Source organism: Corvus hawaiiensis, chromosome 26, assembly GCF_020740725.1.
Source record: "Corvus hawaiiensis isolate bCorHaw1 chromosome 26, bCorHaw1.pri.cur, whole genome shotgun sequence".
NCBI classification, from domain to species: domain Eukaryota; kingdom Metazoa; phylum Chordata; class Aves; order Passeriformes; family Corvidae; genus Corvus; species Corvus hawaiiensis.
Window position 1 is genome coordinate 19263350 of NC_063238.1, and position 20612 is coordinate 19283961.

Genomic DNA, 20612 nt, shown 5'->3' on the forward strand with positions numbered 1-20612 from the left:
CCCGGGGGCAGCTGGGGACTCCAGATGAGTTGTGTCCCTCTGTGCTGCCCTTCTCAGTGCGCTAATATGCCTAACAAAATGCATTGCATATGGAACAGGATATGTTCTAGACGTTCATCTCTTAACAGGAAGTGACTTCTGGGTACAAGGAAGAAATAAATAGAATTTTAAATAAATGAAAAAACACTGGGAGTTCGAAGGCTATTCAGCAGCTTACCAGAGACTTGTCTTATGCTGAGTTTTCTGGAAAGGAACAGCAGAGGACAGGTATGGGGAGGCCATACGTGTGTGACTGCATTCACACACATCTGAGGTATGGCTCAAAATACCCATTTCTGCTTGTGCTAGGCAGCTCAGAGGAAGCATTCCTGATGTCCATGATCACATCAGCCACAGCTGGAGAGCAAATTTCTTCCTACCAGGCAGTGGGCTTATTCTCAAGTAATGAATATTGGTAATTGTTTGCCCCCTAACTTTACAAAATAGTGAAATCTTTTGGAGTTATGTCCACAGTTAAGAAGTTTTAGCATCAAAAAACCTGTGGAGTTGAAATGGGCTGGAGAAACTCAGGATAACTTTTTTCTAATAGAAAATACTAATCTAAAACATACAGAAATGTAAATATGAGCTGCCAGAAATATACTTTCTGTAGGATCATAATCTGTTTAATTTCCGTGTGTTCTATGACTTCCGTAAACGTTCACTTAGATATCTTTTTATATTTTCCTCCCTATGCTTCTAAGAAAAATGGTCAATCTCCTTAATCTCTTCTATTATCTATCTTCTTTGCTTCTTTTTTTTTAGTCCCTCATAATTTTGTCATTTCAGTTTTGAGCTAAGGTGACCAGAAGTATACAGTGTATCTTAAATTAGACTATTTCTTTATTTTATATAACTGTACTTAAATATTCTCTGTATTGTTGTCATTATTCTGTCTTATTTATCCTATTGGCTTGACTCATGTGATCAACTCACATGACAAATCATAATAATACGAAACTGTATGAATCATATAAACTTCTTTTTAATGTTTACATTATAAATTTTCTTGCATTCATCCAATTTTATTTTATTTTTCTAGAATTGTGGTTTACCATTCATTTACCTTCTAGACTTTGTGAGAGTGACTTGCTGTCTCTCTGATCCTGACTGACCTAGGTGTCTGTTCTCTAATACTTGTGGGTTTTCTACTTGTTCCCTTTTTCAGTTCAGAAATAAATGATTCATCAGAGTCCAAAACTTAGAGATTATCAGAACAGTAACAGTATCTAAACAAAATATCAAGGTGTTCTATCACTAAACTTTTGCTCTTAACAGAAATTTACATGTGCGTTATGTTCATGTTTTATTCCTGACCTAGGATTTTTTGGTTTGTATTAGTAATCTCTTGTATCAAAACTCTCTTGGAGTATTTTTAAATTTTATCATCAGGTGCTATGTGTTTCTTTTGACAAAGTAGGTTGAGTGGCAGAAACAGCATCAGCATGCAAGTTTATGATGAGGACTCAGGCTGAGCTCTATGCTATGCCACCTGGCTAATCCTTGAAAGTCAAATTATACCTGCCAGCTCTTATATATTCATTATCTCTTAGGCATTTCCATAAGAGATGATTAAGACATTATTACCTTTTCAGAAGACTAGCTCTAGGCAGACACTTTCAGATCTTTTCACCTTTTCTAGGTGTTTCATTTTTTAATTACTTTTTCCCCCACAGATATTACATTTACAGTCTTATAATTTCTCATGTTATCCCGGAAGATTTTTTTAAAAAACTCCAGATATTTCCTGCACTTTAAACCTCCTGATATACCTTGAACTAGAGACTGGACGCTTCAATATTTCAGTTAGGCTGTTTTTAAACTCCCCCTAAGCTTGTAAATATGCACCACCCAAACTGAAGTGGGATTTTGTAAAGTGGAGTAATAGCCTATTAAGCCCATTATTTTCCTGTGCAAATGGGTGGGTATCAGTAAGATGTGGGTAGTCTGCCTTCAGTAGTATTTTTAGATTGTATGGCATTAAGGTGTTATTGCAGTTTTAAAAATTTGTCCACATCCCAATCTTGGAGACCATTTTCTTCATATTACTAAAAAGTAACAAGTATAGGATAGGAATTGCACCTCATAAATGAAAGCTGCTAGAAAACATTTTCTGAAATTTAGTTCAGTCATATCACCTTGTTCACTCTCACCATAGAAATATAATGATTGTTTCAGAGGTAGCTGTTTAGCCCATTTGTATTTTCCAATGTGTAGTTTGTACTTTGTTTCCTCTTGTTGCGTAGTTCCAGTGAAGCTTTCTAAATTCTGTAGTATTTGGCATTTTAAAAGCTTCTCTTGAACAATATTCACTTTGTTTCTCCAACTTTCTTTTTTTTTTCTTTTTTTTTTTTTTTTTTTTTTGATGGTTATTTCCTGGGGTTCTTTGGTTGTTGTTGTTGTTGTGTTTTGTTTTGTTTTTGTGTTAAGTGATTACAGATCCCTTGAGACTCTGTGTGTTTGAATTAAGTTATTGTAATGGAATGTTACTATATAAATCTTGGAGCAACTCTTTAACACCTACCAGATACTCCACGTGCTACTTTAATGGTAAACGTGGCAACTATTGCCCAGCAGTGTGACACTATTGTTTCAATGCCTGCCAGACGGTGTGCAGAACTTATGAAGATGTTACCTACTCTGGAGCTTACTGTACCAAGAGAGCATCAACCATTTTTTTTTTTCCTAAATGTTGAACATGTAGAGAAAATGGCTGTTTGGTCATTTTTATACAGGGCAATGATGACTAAGCTGTAGGATTTAAATTCTGCTTCCTCTGAACTACCACAGCAGTGTGTAAGCAGTTTGCCTGGAATTCTAAATTCAAAAGTTGATAGTATAGACCCACTGATAGATTTATTGCCTTTCATGCCTAGTTTTGTAACTGCATAGATTCATCAAGTATGGTGTCCTTCCTGGAAAACCTGCAGCTTTATTAAATCTGTAGGTTCTTACAGCTAGTATGCTGCTCCTCCACCCCCTTATCCTCTCCTTTCTTATGAGTAGATATGACTCTGCACGTTTCTTTGCCTTATTACAAAGGCTGTGCAAATGGGTGGGTATCAGTCAGTCATTACTTTTTCCATCAGCCAGTCTCTCGGCTCAACGCAGATAAATCAAATGTCTTGTTATCTCAACATAATCTCCCGTAGCTGAATACGGTCTGATGTTCACAGACCACCTAGGCTTTTTCTGAACTCCATTAGCAGTGTTGAATTTGAAATGAGGACTCTTGATCTTTCTGGTAAACCTTGTTTCACGGCAGTCAGCCACTGTTGGTGTGCGTGGTGGAGCCAGCATGGAGCCTCTGTCTGCTGCGCAGGAGTGATCTGTGAATGCACAATTTCACCTCAAATCAGGCCCTGTGTTACCCATTCCATTTGAATTCCTATTTAGCAGACAGCTAATATTCTCAACAACCTCTTTTCTCATATTTCTTAAACAAATCCTCTCCCCCCAAAACATATGCCAAGAACTGGCTGCCATGCAATGAGTAAAGGGCACAGCAATTCCTGGGTGTAGATACCACAAGGAAAGCAAACAAACAAACAAAAACACCAAACTCCCCACCAAAGAACGTAGTTATTTAGTATCCTTTAAATAGCATTTAGTGAATCATTTTCAGTAATAAAATTCCAACCCAGTGAAGCAGATAGACTGAACCAAGCATGTTCCAACCCTCGCAGCTGGAACTGGAGGTACCAGGGGGGTGGCAGTGGGTGAGAAGGTACCCCTGTGTTGCTCCAAAATAGGTTCTTTCACCTGGTGTTCAAGAGGCCAATCCACATTTGATTTATTTACAGTTCTATGCAGAAAGGCATGTTGGGTGACAAACACACAAAGCCGGCACAAGGACAACCAGAACTTTTCATTATTTAAATGTTTTAGCAAAAAGGGCGTTCATGTTCATTGGCTACCAGTTACCTAGTTCTGTTATTAATTAGGATTCTATCTTCTATTAGTTAATGATTCTCTCACTTCTCAGGCTGTTTAGTCCATATGTTCAGTCGTTCTCTTCTTTTGGGTCAGTGGGCAATCTCGCCCTGTCAGAAATACCTTTTACCCAGTCAGAGCTGACTTGAGCGAAGTTGTTGTGTTGCCTTTATTAGTTTTTTCCTTATCTTGGGGATTCTGCCAAATGCCCTTGTAGCCCATAAATTCTGCACTCTTTGTGTCCACTGTCAGTGGTACATCCTTCTTCCCAAGTTTTGTTAATCTCCCTCTAGGTCTGAGATCATTGAAACATGTCAAGCCCTAAACCTTAACAAGGCAATTCCATCAACAAATGATTTGTCTTTCACCTGGACATTGCTTAGAGCTGGTTTGCTCCTATCTTGTTGATTAGGCTTGAAAGTATACAACGATCAAACATCAAAGATCAAACATCAAAGAATGGCCTTTCTCAGGAAAATTTTTACACATCCTATATTTTGCAACACCTGTGGGGGGGTGTGGTGGGGCGGTCTCGCCGGTTCCCCGCTCCCCACGGCTGCCGGTGACGGTGCCGGGGCGGTGCCGGTGCCGTCCGGCGGCGGCCGCGCCTCCCCCGCGGAGCAGGCGCAGAGCGCGGCGGGGGAAGATGGCGGCGATGGCGCGGCTGTGGTGGCGCGGGGTTCGCGGCCTCCGCGTGTCCGGCGCCGGGCGGGTAAGGCGCTCCCTGTGCTGCCGGGGCTGAGGGCGGACGGACGGCACCGCGGCGGTGTTCCGCCACCTCCTGCCCCGCCGCCCCGGCTCTGCCCGGGCGCCGTTGTCGCGTCAGAGAGAGGGCACGGCGGGTCTCTGCAGTTCGGGCTGCCGGGACTGGGGAAACAGCCAGGAAGGGAACACCCCTCGGTTCTCCTCAGCTCCCGGCCCTGTCCGCCGCGGAGCCCCCGCAGAGGTGCGGGCTGAGCTCCCCAGCACACGGTCTCCTGCCCCACCGCCGGGCGCTGCCGTGGCTTCCACTTGTGTGCTGTCGCCCTTTGGCCTCAATCGCACAGCTGCGCACGGCCCTTTAGGAATGTTGCTGTCCAAGCAGTGGTGTGGCTTGACTTGTGACCGAGTTGACCTTATTGCAGCCTTCCAGTACCTGAAGGGAGCCTACAAGAAATCTGGAGGGGAACTTTTTGCAAGGGCATGTAATGACAGGACAAGGGGGAATGGATTCAGACTGTAAGATGGTACTTTAGATTAGATATTCACATGTTGCCCAGAGAAGTTGTGGATGCCCCGTTTCTGGAGGTGTTCAAGGCCGGGTTGGATGATCTCTGGGCAACCTGTTGTAGTGGAAGGTGTCCCTGCCCATGTCAGGGGGCTTGGAACAAGATGATCTTTAAGATTCTTTCCAATCCAAATAATTCTATGATTCTGTGACTATGCGGATGTTGCTGGAGGTCATTTTTAGTGAGTTCTCCCCGAGCACGGTGCTTCTTGCCAGTGACTGCTTGTGTGTTTCTGAGACGGCTTTCTGCAGTAATTTGACAGTTCACTTCCACCCCCTGGGTGAGGGTTTGTTTTTTTGGTTTGTCAGTGATATGTGTGTTTGTTGTTTGACTGTTGGTTTTTTTAAAGCTGTTTACTGACTTCTTTATATCTCTATTTACACCCGAGATTTCATTTAAAACCTCAGCCTTAAGCAGTGGAATGATTAAATTGCATGGATGCTGTCATAGAAGCCTCTTGTGCAAGCCAGTAAGGAGACGATAGCAGTCTGACTAAAAGATTGCTCAATTATACCAACTTTACAGGCTGGTTATCATTATCGTACTTTATTAGTCTTGGTGCAGTCTTCTGCTCTGCTGTGGCATGTCCTAATCTTCCCTGCTCGAGTAGAAACACTGCTGCTTGCAGTGTTTCTTTCATGGAGAGCAAGAAGACAGAGCACCTGATCAGGGAGTTTCAGTAATCTCCATATCCTGAAAGAAGGGGGAGTCCAAATGCTGTCTTGATTTGCAGTCTCTGCCGTGAGCTGAAATTCTCCACAGGGAGCATTTCTCCTGAAGAGAGATGAGTAGGGGACTACTAAGAAAGTCCCAAAAGAGAACCTTCACATTTCCCTTTCCTGGAGGCTTAGTAGTATTCTGGTACTCCGTGAAAGTATGCAAATTTTATTTTCACTGGGGCAATTAAAAAGCAGCAGTGTTTTTACAAATGTGATAATTCCAGCTTTAGTTCAAGCTTTGTTTTTTCAGTTTTGTTCTATGTAGTGCCTCCAACTCTTCTTCAATTTTAGTTTTTCACAGAACATTCTGTGTTGCAGTGGGGATCCTGCAACACGCATATATCAAACCAGGAGTCCCGTGGAAAGGAAATATATACGGACAGACAGATTCTTGCTAGCTGTTTCAGAGAGATGTTTATTTCTCCAGCCGCATGGCCGGAGCTCTGCTCTGGAACTGTTCCAGTCACAGGACCAAGGGTCCTTCTGCCCGCGCAGAGAACACAAACCAACCAATGGGAACGAGGCTGAGCAGGGACAGGAAACCCCGTGCCTGTGCCCTCAGGGCCCCTCTCCCAGGGCTACACGGCAGGGGAGGGACCCCAACACCTCACCCGTTTTATTTTAATAAAAGGAGAATGAAAACAACTGGATAAACATAACAAGAACAGTTTCAAAACAAAACAAGCCACCCTCCTGAGTCTTTAAATGTCCAAACAGATTCTCTGGAACATCTTAGGGCTGACAGAAGGGAGACAGAATTCTCTGAGCATGCTTTGTGGGGAAACTGAGGCAGGAGAGGGTTTAACTTCTTCCCTCCCCCTTTTCATCCCCCACTCGGCATTGGAAAGGGATTTTTGGGGAAACAATTGGCAAAAGCATGGTTTTGTGAGGGAAACCATGGGTGAAAAAACGGATTGGGAATACACTGGGGGTAATAGGACATAGGGTAAAAGGGAAAGGTGGGATTAGGAAAGGGAAACTGTAGGGGGGGCTTACAATAGAGATATTGTCTAACATGACTACGATTTTTTGCATATATACTGCCTTTTACAGGAACACCATCAGGCCCAGTGACCTGCGATGCTTGTAACCCTTTTCTCCCTACTACAATATTAAATTCCACCACCTCTCCATCTCCCAAGCTTGGGATGCATTTTTCAGGGTTATTCTTTTTAATAGCAGTTCTATGCACGAATATGTCTTGCTGGTTGTCACACCTTGTTATAAAACCATAATTTTGCTTAACATTATACCATTTTACTATCCCTAAGGTCTTAGTTGCTATGATCTTTTCCTTTTTCCGAGTGGCTGCTGTTTTCTGTCTCGCTGCGTCTTTGCTCTCTCCTTCGGTCGCTCCCGTGTTGGAATTGTCGGAGCTGCTCGTGCCTGCGCGCTCTTCCCGGGGTCGCGTTTGGGGCTGTGCGGGCCGGGCCGGGCCACGCCGCTCAGTTCTCCGTGCGTCGCCTCCTCTGGTCGCAGCTTCGCTGCCGCTGCCGGGCGCTGCACCCACGTCTCGGCCGGGCCCCCGAGCGACGACTCCCCCGCGCCCTGCTCCAGCGCGCGTCTCGGCTGGGCGCGGCTCCGCTCCACCGCCATCGCCGCCAGCCACCGCCCGCGTGCCGCCCCTCTCAGTCGGGCGTTCACGGGGCTCGCTCCACCACGCGCTGCACAGGACCGGGCGGGCACTGCCGGGTCCCGCCGCTCCCGCCGCGCCTCGCTCCGCCACCGACACTGCGGCTCGCGTGGCTCCACCCGCGCACGGGAACTGCCTCGCTGCTGCTCTCAGAGCGCTCGGTGCACGTGGCCTGGGCCGCACGGTCCCTGCGCCACGCTTCCCTTCACCAGGACACAGCTGACATTGCTCAACAGTCTCAGTAACTAAATAATATTCACGAAAATATTCTTCCATCGGCATATATTTTGACTCCAATATTAACTGTGTCCAAACGGTTTTCCAAAAGCCCTTGGTAAGAATTAAATCCCAAGAAACATAGAAAAAGTTCTTAAACAACCATGCCAGGAAGTGTTTCAGTTCTTTTTGAGCTTGAATCAAGCTAAAATTTACAAATCGTTGTTCAAGAATCATTTTAAGTTTAAGATAAATGTCCATATGCGGCTCTGAGAGCCAAGAGTCTTCCCACGGTTCCTCCATAGTTTAGATATGGAATAGCAAAGCAAAACCAAGAAGAGGAATCCAAAGTTTCCAGGGTTTACTCACACAAATCAGTCGCTTAGGGATCGGGGATCATTCTGCTCACAAATCTCCACCATTTGTTGCAGTGGGGATCCTGCAACACGCATATATCAAACCAGGAGTCCCGTGGAAAGGAAATATATACGGACAGACAGATTCTTGCTAGCTGTTTCAGAGAGATGTTTATTTCTCCAGCCGCATGGCCGGAGCTCTGCTCTGGAACTGTTCCAGTCACAGGACCAAGGGTCCTTCTGCCCGCGCAGAGAACACAAACCAACCAACGGGAACGAGGCTGAGCAGGGACAGGGAACCCCGTGTCTGTGCCCTCAGGGCCCCTCTCCCAGGGCTACACGGCAGGGGAGGGACCCCAACAATTCTGAGTTGGAAGGGACCCACAAGGATCATCGAGTCCAGCTCCTAAGTGAATGTCCCATACAGGGATTGAGCCCGTGACCCTGGTGATAATAGCACCATGCTTTAAGCTGCATTAAATTGTCAGTGTAATTCCATGATTGTTATCTCTGTTTTCACCTGAATTGCTTATGCATATGTATTGCCACACAGAAAGATTCACGTGCACACTTCTGCAAGCGAACTTTAAGCTCTGTGAAACCCCTTGCATTGTAACTGTGGGATGTACAGATTAATCATCTACCACTAAAAATGTTGTCTCTTAATTTTAGTGTTTAAAATGTGAATTAATAGTGTTCAAAATGTGAATTAATACAGCATAATAATAAGTTGTAATATTTTTACTATTTTAAAACTACCTTTCTTCTTCGTGTCAGTCTAGTGAACCATTGCATGGTTTTATTAACAGCATCATACAAGAGTGACTGTTCAGTCTTCTTTCACAAAATTATATTAGATTTTTTTTGGTATGAAAATAAACACATTAAAGGATCAAGTACAAGTTAAAATTGGAGAAAATAAGTATAGCTTACAGTCTTCTAATTTTTTTGCACATCAAAAATAACGCAAACCCAGTTTTGTCTTACTTGGAAGTGTTTGGAGCTTCAGGTTAAGGTAACTTTTGTATTTTAAATAATAAGGGAATTTCTGAATTATTAGTGTAATGCTGCTGTCCCAAGACATTTAATTCAGTATTTAGATTAGGGCTTGACTTAGTGTAGTGGATTAGGATGCTAGAAATATCCTGTTGGCTATTTTTGCTGCAACTTTCTTGGTGACATCACAAATTTCTCATTACATTAGTGGGGTGTTTTCTTACTAGCATAGTTTGCTAGATGTAATACTGAATTTTCTTCTTTTTTCATGCGTGTTTTTAAACATGTTCCAAGCATGTGTGTTTTTGCAGGGACCAATCCTTCAGAGGCTAATTTACTGTAGATGGTACTTCTGCTGGGACAGAGTGTGATGCTGATAACATAACCTTGCCCAGTTTTGTCTGGGAGATGGCATTGATTTCCTTAGCAGTTCCTGTGGCCATTAGGGCAGGTCTTGTGAAGATTGGTTCTGTCCTGTTCTCCAGCAAAGAAGGTTTGGTTGGATGCAGTAGTAAAGGGTCAAAATCATGAATCTATTGCTGAAGATTTTAAATTTGTAAATAGATACGTATATAACCTAAAATCACATGGTTTTGTTTATGCATTAATTACAGTGCATATATGAATATGAAGCCCAAGTCCTTCTCTCATTAGTTGTTAATGGTTTCTCACATGCTTTAGTAAAAGCGATAGATACAAAAATTGCACAAAGTAGCAAGAATCATGACTAAAGTATTTTTTCAGTAGTTCTTCAGTTGCAGTAGAGTATCTAAAAATATTTCAAGTGCTTTCCTAGTCCAGTGTTAGCATTTAAGTAAAGGCCCATGTGTGTTGCTATAATGCAATCTAGTCATTCTTATATTCATATATATTTACTTATAATAAGGCAGTTATGATTGTGATCTCCACTGTCATAGGAAAATCTGATCTTGCGTAACAGTCCTGAATACAGAAAGGAGAAAAATCTAACTTTTCTGGGTTTTTTTTCTTTCAGTTTTTCAGCCGTGGGCCAAATGTGCTGCATCAAGACAACAGTGCACCAAAAGCTGCATTCTTCTCACCTCTTCAAAAAGTGATGTTGCCACCAAATACCTTCCAAGGGAAAGTGGCCTTTATAACTGGGGGAGGTACTGGGATTGGCAAAGGGATGACAACAACTTTGTCCAGTTTAGGTGCCAAGTGTGTTATAGCAAGCCGGTAAATATTAATGAAGATGTTTTAGAATTTTCATTTATTTCTGACTGCTGATGAGAACTGTTTTCTTCTCTATAAAAAAGAAAAAAATATTCTATTTATTCTGTTGCAGTACACTTTTAAATTACAATGTCATATTGTGGATTCTAGAAACTTACGGATTTCTCTGCAAATGCTTAATGGTATAAAAATCAGTAGGAAGAAATAAACTAAGCACATTTTCATGAAATGTGGCAGCAAAATAAGCAACCTCAAATAGTAGGCATTAATTCAACTAAAACTTTAAAGGGAACAAAAGTTTGCAGTAGGCATTATTGAACATTATTAATATGTTATTACAGGTGTTCTTGATACAGATTTGAATTACAATACAGAATTAAATCCGTTCCTCTTCTGACTTTGAACAAGAGCCTTGATTTTCCTTTAATGATGATTTTCTACAGCTCTCTTAAGTAGTGCAGTAGAATCTAGAAGCACTTCAATAAAGTCTAGAAAAACAATCTCATTTTAAATCAAAATAAACAGAAGTGTTGTGATCCTAACAGTAGTTTAATTGTTTAGTTTTAAATGTGAATATGTATGTCTCTTATTAATTCTAGTAGAGTAGTAGCTAAAACTAAGTTTGTTATGATAGTGTGCTTTTTTCTGGCTTATCACATGTTGATTAGCTTTAGAGTCTCTTACCATTGTCACTTCTGAGTTGTTTTAAAGTAGCACTAACCATAAATTACTTAGTTTTCTTTCAGAAAGTTAGTGGATAAACATAGTGTTAATCTTAAAGCTCAGTTTTCATGAAAATCAGCAACAGTTTTAGTTCATATTTGCTCAGAAAAAAAAGAGATTTTAGTAGTCTGAATTGTAATTGCATTTAACTGACATAAGGTGTGTTAATACTTATTTCTAGGAAGCTGGATGTTTTGAAAGGAACAGCAGACGAAATTTCTTCTAAAACAGGGAATAAGGTAATTTTTTGCAGAATTGTGAACATGTTATGTATTATACTCTACATTTTATTGGATTTTTTTTTTTTGCATTTGCGTGCTTCTATGGACTTGTTAAATTTTTGAATGATATAGTTTTTAAGTCTGACAACTGCTTTTCCATTATTATTTAGGTTCATGCCATCCAGTGTGATGTGAGAGATCCAGTTTCAGTTAAGAATGCTGTTGCTGAAACAATCCAAATGGCAGGACATCCTGATGTAAGTCTTCTAGGGAAAGGAAAGAACTCATTCTTCATTACTGAAAATACTTTGCATAGTAGGTATGAAGAAAGTTACTAAGATAGAAAGTTAATGGAATCTAAAAAGACACTAGACAAAACAGTGGCAGTACTTCAAGGTAAAGCTAACAGTAAAGTTACTCTATTCCCGTAATTCTTAGAATATTTAGTGGCCAGGTAGACAAAACATTTTTATCCTTACTCTGAGGACTAACATCTTCTTTTAAATAGTGGGAGAATTCTGGAGGGATTGAATTAAGGGAAAGGAATATTGCCCTTAAATCATCCTGAAAAGGTGACTTACCTGTGTTTACTGAATTACATCTTAACACAAGGCCTCAAAAAATAGCAACGAAAGTAATAATAAATGTCTCCTTTGGTCCTTGCTTAGCTTATTAATATTCACAAAGAAGGTTCCAAACTGAAGATTAAGTTCTTATAAAATGAAGAAAAATCTTCAGTCAAACCAAGCATCTGTTTTTTATAGTTTGGCACAAAATAACAGCTCTTTACATCACATTGTGAGGGGGGTGATCTGGTGGAATCTGAAGGATGATAACCACCAAATTCTGATTTGTTTGTGAGATTTGGATTTGTGAGAACTTGGATTCTGCTAGCTGATAGGAAGTGTGATGATGTAGCGTTGTTGTAAAGGACAGTCAGATTTAAAACTGTTTACTGTAAATTTAAAACTGTTGTATGTGTATTGAAGACAATTTGCACTCACCAAGAGCTTCCTACAGATGTGGTAGAGAACCTACTGAATTTTAAGTATCGTAAAAAGTAGAGAAATTGTATGCTATGTAGCTGTATAGCTGTATGCTATAACAGTGGTAGAAATAAGACAACTCACTGTCCTGATTTGTTGACAAGATTCTCTGGATATTATTTTGACTATTTTTTAATGGAGTTTTTGACCAAAGTCAAAATCACGATCTTCAGGTTTTACATGTGTGCAGAGAGGGAGGAGATTTCTTCCTGTATAGTACATTTTTAGAACACGAATAATTTTCTGAATAAATGTTTCCCATGACTTGTTCTTTACAAGCATTTGCCTTCTCTTCAATTTCACATATTTTGTGTTTTTAAGATAGACTGCAGAGTAAATTGAATATTCAGTTCTTTTTGTCCAGCTTTTCTCTTAGTTGCAGACATGAGATGTCAGTTTATGAATCCTGGGTGTCACTCACTGCCACCCTGCATGTGAGGTGAGATCTCAAAGACAGAAGTTAATGGCAGTAACTTGAAAGTCCTTCCGGCTTTGTTTTGTTCATTCCGTTCCCAAGAGTGTTACTCCCAATTAGAAAGCAATCATTCTTTTGTCATGGCTTATTTTGGCAGTCCTACATACCTCAAAGATCATATTGTGCAGTCCTTAGTTCACTAGTTTTATTATTGTGTCTTTCCTATATTTATTCAGTGATTCAAGTAACCTTCTCAGTATCTCAAGGTGTTTGGATTTTTTTTTCCTTCAGATTTCAGGGAGGCCTTTAAACTGAATTTGCTGTCTATAATTTATGGCTGTTGTGTATTATTAGTTTTACATTCATGTAATATGTACTGTGCTCTGTTTTGTTATTGAAAATTCTAATACCTTCATTAGAATTTAGCCCAGAAGTTCTTGGACAAAGAATTTGTCTTATGTGCGAACCTACATGAACTGAGGCGCCATTCCATAAACAGTACACCATTGTATTGCTTCAGCACATTATATTATTAAATATGCTAGATCTGGCTACGTAATTTTTGTTAAGTACTGCTAATGTGATGCTTACTCCCCTTAAGAAAGTGAAAGTATCCTCTACCTGATTGTTGTTCATAGGAACTGACGGATGTACATCTATTCAACAAAAGTTTTGTATTAGCTGTTTGCAGTACACTGTATCATAATATTCTCGTCACGAATTATTTGACTTCCTGTTATGCAACAGTCACTTCATCCAGACTTTAGTTATCAGGTTGCCTTCTTTTGCTTTTATTCCCATTATATTAAATATATTCCCAATATATTAAATATTATATTAAATTGGAATTTTGTGGGGACAAACTTTTCTGTTAGGATGCACTTGAGACACTATGGAAAATAGCCTCTACATTTTACTGTTCCTCAGTACAGTAGTTTGGAAATACAGCTCATTTTCTGTTACTGATACTTCATCTATGCTGCAGCTGCTAAAATTTCGGATGGATTATTCTCCCTCTTCCCCTACCCCCCATACCTCATTTGATGAGGATATTTTTACTTTTGTCCCTGGAAACACTAAAAAGTTCCTTGTAAATTATTTACTTTTGTCTCTTATTTTTAGTTAACTCTTTCCTTTATATGTTTCAGGTTGTGATAAACAACGCAGCTGGAAACTTTATTTCCCCTTCTGAACGACTTTCTCCTAATGCCTGGAAAACAATAACTGATATTGTTCTTAATGGTACTGCTTTTGTAACTCTGGAAATTGGAAAGGAGCTCATTAAAGTAAAAAAAGGTATCTTAAGTATTGTGACATATTATTACTTGCTTTCCTTGCCTTACTGTTACTACAGTCAGTTTTGAGAGTTCATGTGAGAAGAGAAATACAATTTTTAACATTCTTCTAGAAAGGAAATTTTTCAATGAAAGCTGTCCTTAAGTATCACACAGTAGATCTGGCTAATAATTACTTCTTTGTAGCATCAGGCCTTACAATTGGGCCCAGAGACCAACTGAGGTTGAATATAAAAATCTAATTTCAGAGTTCTAATTGCAGAGACATTTTTAAAATTAAAAAAATAAGGTTTCGTGCTGATATTCCCACATTAAAAACACATCCCCAATTATGACTTACTATATCTTTATGGCAGACCATTGAAATAGGTTGCCTTGTGGTCTTCTAGGTGCATGTATTGTACCCACAGAGTAATGTGAAATACTAACTCAAACATGCTTTTGTTTTTGCTATTGTCGAATGAAAAGCTACTTTCCTTACTTCCATCCTCAAATTTGGTAAAATCTAGATGCCATTCACCTTCATGTTGTCTCTCTTCCTTTCACTTCTAAGCTTCCAAAACATGTGAATTTCTTTTGCTGTTACTTGCATGTCTTCTTTCTAGGGAAGTCCATCTGTAAATAAGACTTTTTGTTTAAGGCTTTCTTTAAGACATGTTTTTGCAAGTAAGTCAAGTGTACCTGTTTGTCCTCTCACCTTCATTTTCTTTTTACTTACTTGATTTTTTTAGTTTGGGCAGAGACCTTAGTTTCTAAAGTGATTCTACCTAGTGCAAATATTTTAGAGCAGTCTGTGAGGATACTACAAATCTGTCAGTTTCTAGAACACTGAGACGTCCTTTAGGTCTGCAGTGTGACCTACACTAAGTCTAATGTAGTAAATAATAAAAGTTCTCTGCTTTTAGACTGCAGGTTTGTGCTGGTATTTAAAAGGAAGTTGTAATCTGCTAGTGTGTTACTTATTTTCACAAAGTGAGAGGAGTTAATTGGTCAGTTATTGTCCATTTTATGAATAGGCTTTAGAAATAAAAGTTGTGTATGAGCGGAAGCGTTCTTTAAATACCAGAGCTGTCAATCTGTCAGTTACTCTTGCTTCCATGTTAGGTTCACCTAACTTGCCTGTATTAAAAAAAAAAAAAAAATATCAGTGGTTTAATTCTGCAAAATGTGCAATTAACAGTGACCTCTAGATAATTTCAGAGTTGTTCTATAGTTTTTTTGCCTGTGTAGATTTTTCCTTTCAAAGTGTGAAGACTCCTTTTTTATAAACAGGGCCCATGGTTTCTGGATATCTGCTGGCATTTCAATTAGTGCTTGTTTATGGTTCTCTTTTGTTTCTCCTGTATAATATTACTGTAATTTTTTACCTGAGTCTCTACTTAAATCTATCAGTAGTGTACATTGTTTTAGAAATATCCCCTGGGCAGCTATTCTAATGAAATTATTTTAAAAATATAGTAAGTAGAACAGTTATTTTAGTTACTGTGATGTAAGCAGTGAACTGTCATCCCTTGTCCTTCGCTACCCAGCTACAATAAGCTCATGCCAGTCATTGATTAGACAGAATTTGCAGGATTCTATAGAAGAGAGATTAAATAAGCAGTTGCAGTTTCCATTATTTTTCAGAACATTTTTTGCTAAGTCTGTTATAAAATATAGGATATAAAAGAAAGTAGTTCTTTTATAATGGAGTTTGTTGTGATAATAATAGGAAAAGTTATGCAGGTTAACTCTGTAATAGGCTCTACTGCAGAAAAAGCTTCTGAAAATTTCTTAAAAATTTTTATTCTTCTGTGTAAACTTTAACTCAAGCCCTCAGCTGTTAGTTTGTGCCAAACCTAACATTAATGCTGATTTTTTTCCTTGATTTTCTTTTTTTTTTTTTCTGCTTAGGGATTGACGAATTTAGGGCAAAGTATCTGGTTAGTGACAACTAGACTAGGGCTTCTGAAAAAACACTGTAAGATCTTCAGCCTTCACTCCAGTTAGAGTAATTTATGCAGTCATTATCAGCAGAAGTCTGAGGGCTTAGACCTTCAGAGCCTAATCAATAGCTATTTGCACTTACCTGGAACAAGTCTTAACAGTCATGCAAAAGAGGGAACTGAAATAAAAAGGCTTGAAAAGAAAGTTTCAAAGACTATATTTTTAAAATGCCTTTTCACTACCCAGAGTGAAAAGGTATCCCTAACACTTGAGCTGCAAACTTCTGTACCATTTAGCTTGCTTTTACCTTAAGTTGAGAGTTTGATCTTCAGGGTTGTTTGATTTGTTTGGTATGAGTTGTTTTTTAAATGTTTTTGCAACTTCTAGGAGCAGCATTCCTGGCTATTACAACAATTTATGCAGAGAGTGGTTCAGGATTTGTGTTGCCAAGTGCCTCTGCCAAAGCTGGTGTAGAAGCAATGAGCAAGTGAGTAATACAGCAAAACATGTGCTTTAGTTTTCACATCCTTAAGATGGAGCTTGTTAGTATAGTCCACCTATTCCGCTGTACCACAAGAGTTCAATCCAGGCTCCAGTATCCTAGCAAGAAAATAGCATGCTGACAGCTTCTTATGGAGGGAAGCGTTAACTGTTACTGTTTTTATCACAAGACCAAGATAAGGACAAGTAGAACTACTTAGTTTGGCAATTACAAGTTCCAAAGTTTGTTGTATGGAGTTTTGATAATCAGATTCACTTGCATTCTCATAGGTGAACCAGCACTTAAAGACAGCTATTAAGGGAACTGTTTGAGATCTGTAGCACCTTCCACATTCTTTTGTCTGAGGAAAATATGTGCTTGTTATTTGGGTACAGTATACTGTGGCTTCAGCTCTGTTTATATTAATCAACAAATTTGTTTCCTATCACTGTTTAAAATTAAGTCTGCAGTTCTACTTAGTTCAGAACAATATCATGTTGATGTATCCATGCTGCTCAGCAAACAGAAGGATTTCTCTCATTTTTAACTTCAGCTAGTCCTTAATAGCACTTAGATCTTCCTCTGCACTTCAGCAGAAAGAATTGAATAGTTTGGCAGCCTTTTAGTAACTAGAATTCTTTATCTGGAAAAAAATGAGGGACTGAGTAATGGTCTTGATTTCTGTTCTACAGAGCTGTAACGGAAATGTGTACTTTTCAGAGACTATGACTCAGCTTATTCATTCACCATAGTAGATCCGAAGTACTCATTATGCAGAGAAAATGTCATAAAGCAAAACTATTCTAGTGGTCCTATTTTAGAATGTATCCTCTGTTTTGTGTTACTTCAAAACATGTAATGTGAGAGCTATGCTACAAATGTTAGAAATGTATACTTGTGGGATAGTCTAAATTGCCAGAGAAAGGAGGCCTAACAGTTGTTTGTTAAGGAGTTCAGGTGCCAACACCATCCGTGATTTGCAAAGGAGAAAGAATTGCTCCTTCATGCTGCTTTATCTATGATTCATCTATTAAATCAATGTTCCTCTGTTTGTGAATGAGATTTTTTCTTGCTTCACTCAAATTATTTTGTTAAACACAAAAAAACCCCATAAGCAAAAATGTCTGTTTCAGGATGTTCCAGTATTTACACATTTGACTAATTTTTTTTTTTTTTTTTCTGAATAGGATTAAAATACTGTGTTTAAAATATTGATGCACTCTGTTAATGAATTTTTAGGTCTCTTGCGGCTGAATGGGGTAGATATGGCATGAGATTCAATGTGATTCAACCAGGTCTAATAAAAACAAAGGTACGTGGCATGAAGTGAAACACAGCCTTGATTATGCTTTGTAATACAGACTTAACTTTACAACAGCCTAACCTTTCTGTAGCCATAAATTCTAATATGATTTCCTTGGTAGTCAAGACTGCTGGAATATTGAACACACTTCCCTCTTAGTCTTTTTGTAAAACAGCATTTCTTGAACTTGTGAGACCTGCCACTGTCCCCTCTACTACACTTGATATAAACTGGACCTTTTTTTAGTGTTTCAAAGAATTGATATATTAAAGTACTTACTGCTGATTCTTATCTCTATGTACCTAGTTTGTCAAGTGGAGTGAATTCTTACACTTGGAGTAAAGTTCCTGTTTCTACCTGAACCCCTAATTTTTAAACAAAACATCTCATCAGTTCCAAAATCTTAGAATCTCTTTTAGGGATATGAGAACAGAATCTCACTAGTTTTGTTGAAAATCTCAAAACTAGAAAGAGAAAAACTAAGTTGGCAAGGAAATGAGAAGCTTTGAAGTGAGTGAGAAGGAGGACTAGAGAGTTTGAAGGAAGTAATCCAGAGCAGCTGGAACAGGAAGAATAAAGAAAGCAGTCCTGCAAGAAGAGAAAGGAAGATCCATTTCCACTGAATCAAATTACTATGATTATGAGCACTAATAATGGTATTACTTCTTCCTGTAAAATATTTCACAGTTGGTTTTGCTGTTGTTTTGGGAACAGGGGTGCAGAGTTGTTTCTTTTTTACTTGTTTTTTTGTTTGTTTATTTACTATTTTTTCCTTGTTTCCTCTTGCCAGTTTTAGATGCTACACCGGAAAACTTAGTTTTAACTCTTTTTACTATAGAGAAAAATAAGTGGCAGAATTAGCAGAATTATAAGAATGTTGAAACAGCATTAGAGGATCACACCAAAAGTTCTACAGGCATTGTATCTTGTGTATTTTTAAGAGTAGAAGAAAAACATCTGGCAAGTTAAGGGATTTAAATGTCAATAGTGCTAGCTCCAGTTAATATTCCTTTTTTGAACTAATAGTGTATAACCTGCTTGAGATACTGTGTGTTCTTAATAAGATGCTACATTTGGTGTATGGTTCCAACTTAAAATTTCCCTGAAAGCATAAAAAGGCAGACAGCATATTGCAAAATCAAGGTTTTCTGCCTTAGGGGCAATATCCATGTCTTTAAAACATACTGTTGCAAGTCATGATGGGAAAAGAACAAGGCATACAAGCACAACACTGTTACGCTTATAAACTGGCAAATAAAAATATGGCAATAGGAGACTTAAATGGCATGATTACAGCCATGATTACATGAATTACAATGTGATTTAAATCATAACTTCAGTGATTTAACATAAATGTTACTGATACATTTCTCATTTTGAGTGAGGAGGTTATTTCCTTGTGGAGGAGCCAGGAAGAAAAAATCCCTTTTATTTCCCGTGCCATTTTAAGCTATTCAAGTACTAAAGCTCCCGGTGACTTCCTTTAGCCTTAGCAGTTGCTGCAATTTAAGTAAATTTGATTTTTTTTTTTCTTCTCCATTTTATTTACTCTGTCATGTATAACTTATTTTTGTTTACTTTGCTGTTCCTCTTCTCCCCTTGTTCCTCTCCTCTGTCCATGCAGCAGTTGAGTCTTGCTTATTTCCTCAAAGGTTTATCAAGGGTGTTTGAGGAAAAAGAATGATTAACCCCTTTTGTTTTTCATAGATAGATGGTGGGTGACTATCCCAAATGTGCTAAATTCCAACTTATCATCAGTAGATGCATATCAGTGCAAAAGGGATAAATTGTTTTTTCTTTTCTACTTCCTTCTTTTCCATGCTACTGACAATGAGGGTATCGACAGCTTACTGACAAATATTAACTTCTGTATTGTGTATGTGGAGTCAAATCTCTGCTGGATTTTATTTTCTGATGTAGTTATAACTTTTATTTTAATGTTTATTTTAATTCTCAGGGTGCTTTTAGCCGCCTTGACCCAACAGGCACATTTGAGAAGAAGATAATTGAGAGGGTTCCCTGTGGTCGTCTGGGAACTGTAGAAGAAATTGCAAATCTTGCTGCCTATTTCTGCAGTGACTATGCAAGCTGGGTTAATGGAGCAGTGAGTTTTGGTTGATCTTGTTTGTACAATTAACCCAATGATGGTGTGAGTATTGTTGATTTTTTTTTTAAAGACCTGGTTTCAGAAATGAAACAAAACATCTTACTTTAAAATTGTTTACAAGTATTAATCACCTTTTAAGTGTAGTGCATGGTTGTTAGCACCTTAGAAAGAACTTCTAAAAGTGGTTGAATTGCATTATTTTGAGTATGGGCTTTTCTCACCCAAATCAGTAAAAATTACTTTCACAGTTCTTAACAAGTGAATACTACAGAAATCCCACTATTACTAAAAACACTGTTTATGCTTTTTCTAGGTTATTAGAATGGATGGTGGAGAATATGTATCTATGGCAGGAGAATTCAATGATTTGAAGAGGGTATTAATTTCCTTGCTTGCTATTTTACATTCAGACACTTTGATGTGTAATTATTATATGAAATTCCAATAAAATTCTCTTTTCTTTTGATAGGTTACCAAAGAGCAGTGGGATATGATGGAAGCAATGATTAGAAAAACAAAAGGTTCCTAAAGTACATAACTGGTGGAGATTCTTGGAAATGAACAACTACTTTTTCATTAATATTTAGAAATAACCAATTGAGAAATAGCCTTCAAAATCTTTTGTATGCTATTTTCAATAACATATTTTGAAATGGTTGTATTTTGAATATAGTTTGTATGTTTTTCGAATCTAAAATCTATCGTGTTGCCAATAGTGAACAAGTTGGTCACTAAAATTTT

At 38.7% G+C, this 20612-nt stretch overlaps 1 protein-coding gene across 3 annotated transcripts; it reads left to right on the forward strand.

Annotated features, from left to right (window-relative positions):
- Nucleotides 1-216: 216 nt before the first annotated feature.
- On the forward strand, nt 217-20539 carry DECR1 (2,4-dienoyl-CoA reductase 1). 3 transcript variants are annotated; one of them, XM_048286284.1, is made up of 10 exons: nt 217-267; nt 10155-10357; nt 11259-11316; nt 11469-11555; nt 13908-14055; nt 16368-16467; nt 17701-17773; nt 19722-19868; nt 20185-20247; nt 20341-20539. In XM_048286284.1, exons 1-10 carry the CDS (start codon nt 232-234, stop codon nt 20398-20400), a joined length of 975 nt encoding a protein of 324 aa, XP_048142241.1. In that variant the 5' UTR covers nt 217-231; the 3' UTR covers nt 20401-20539. The 3 variants fall into 3 exon arrangements, 2 of the variants coding, with proteins under 2 accessions (XP_048142241.1, XP_048142240.1); XR_007199892.1 differs by lacking the exon at nt 217-267 and adding an exon at nt 4611-4684 and having other exon boundaries at nt 19722-19913; nt 20341-20380; XM_048286283.1 differs by lacking the exon at nt 217-267 and adding an exon at nt 4611-4684.
- Nucleotides 20540-20612: the final 73 nt, after the last annotated feature.

Bases quoted from the DNA above. Each gene is read 5' to 3' on its own strand.
- DECR1 (XM_048286283.1), top strand. From the start codon at position 4,619: ATGGCGGCGATGGCGCGGCTGTGGTGGCGCGGGGTTCGCGGCCTCCGC. The intron at 11,556-13,907 runs GTAAGTCTTCTA...TATATGTTTCAG, and splicing joins AAATGGCAGGACATCCTGAT to GTTGTGATAAACAACGCAGC. The intron at 20,248-20,340 runs GTATTAATTTCC...TTCTTTTGATAG, and splicing joins AATTCAATGATTTGAAGAGG to GTTACCAAAGAGCAGTGGGA.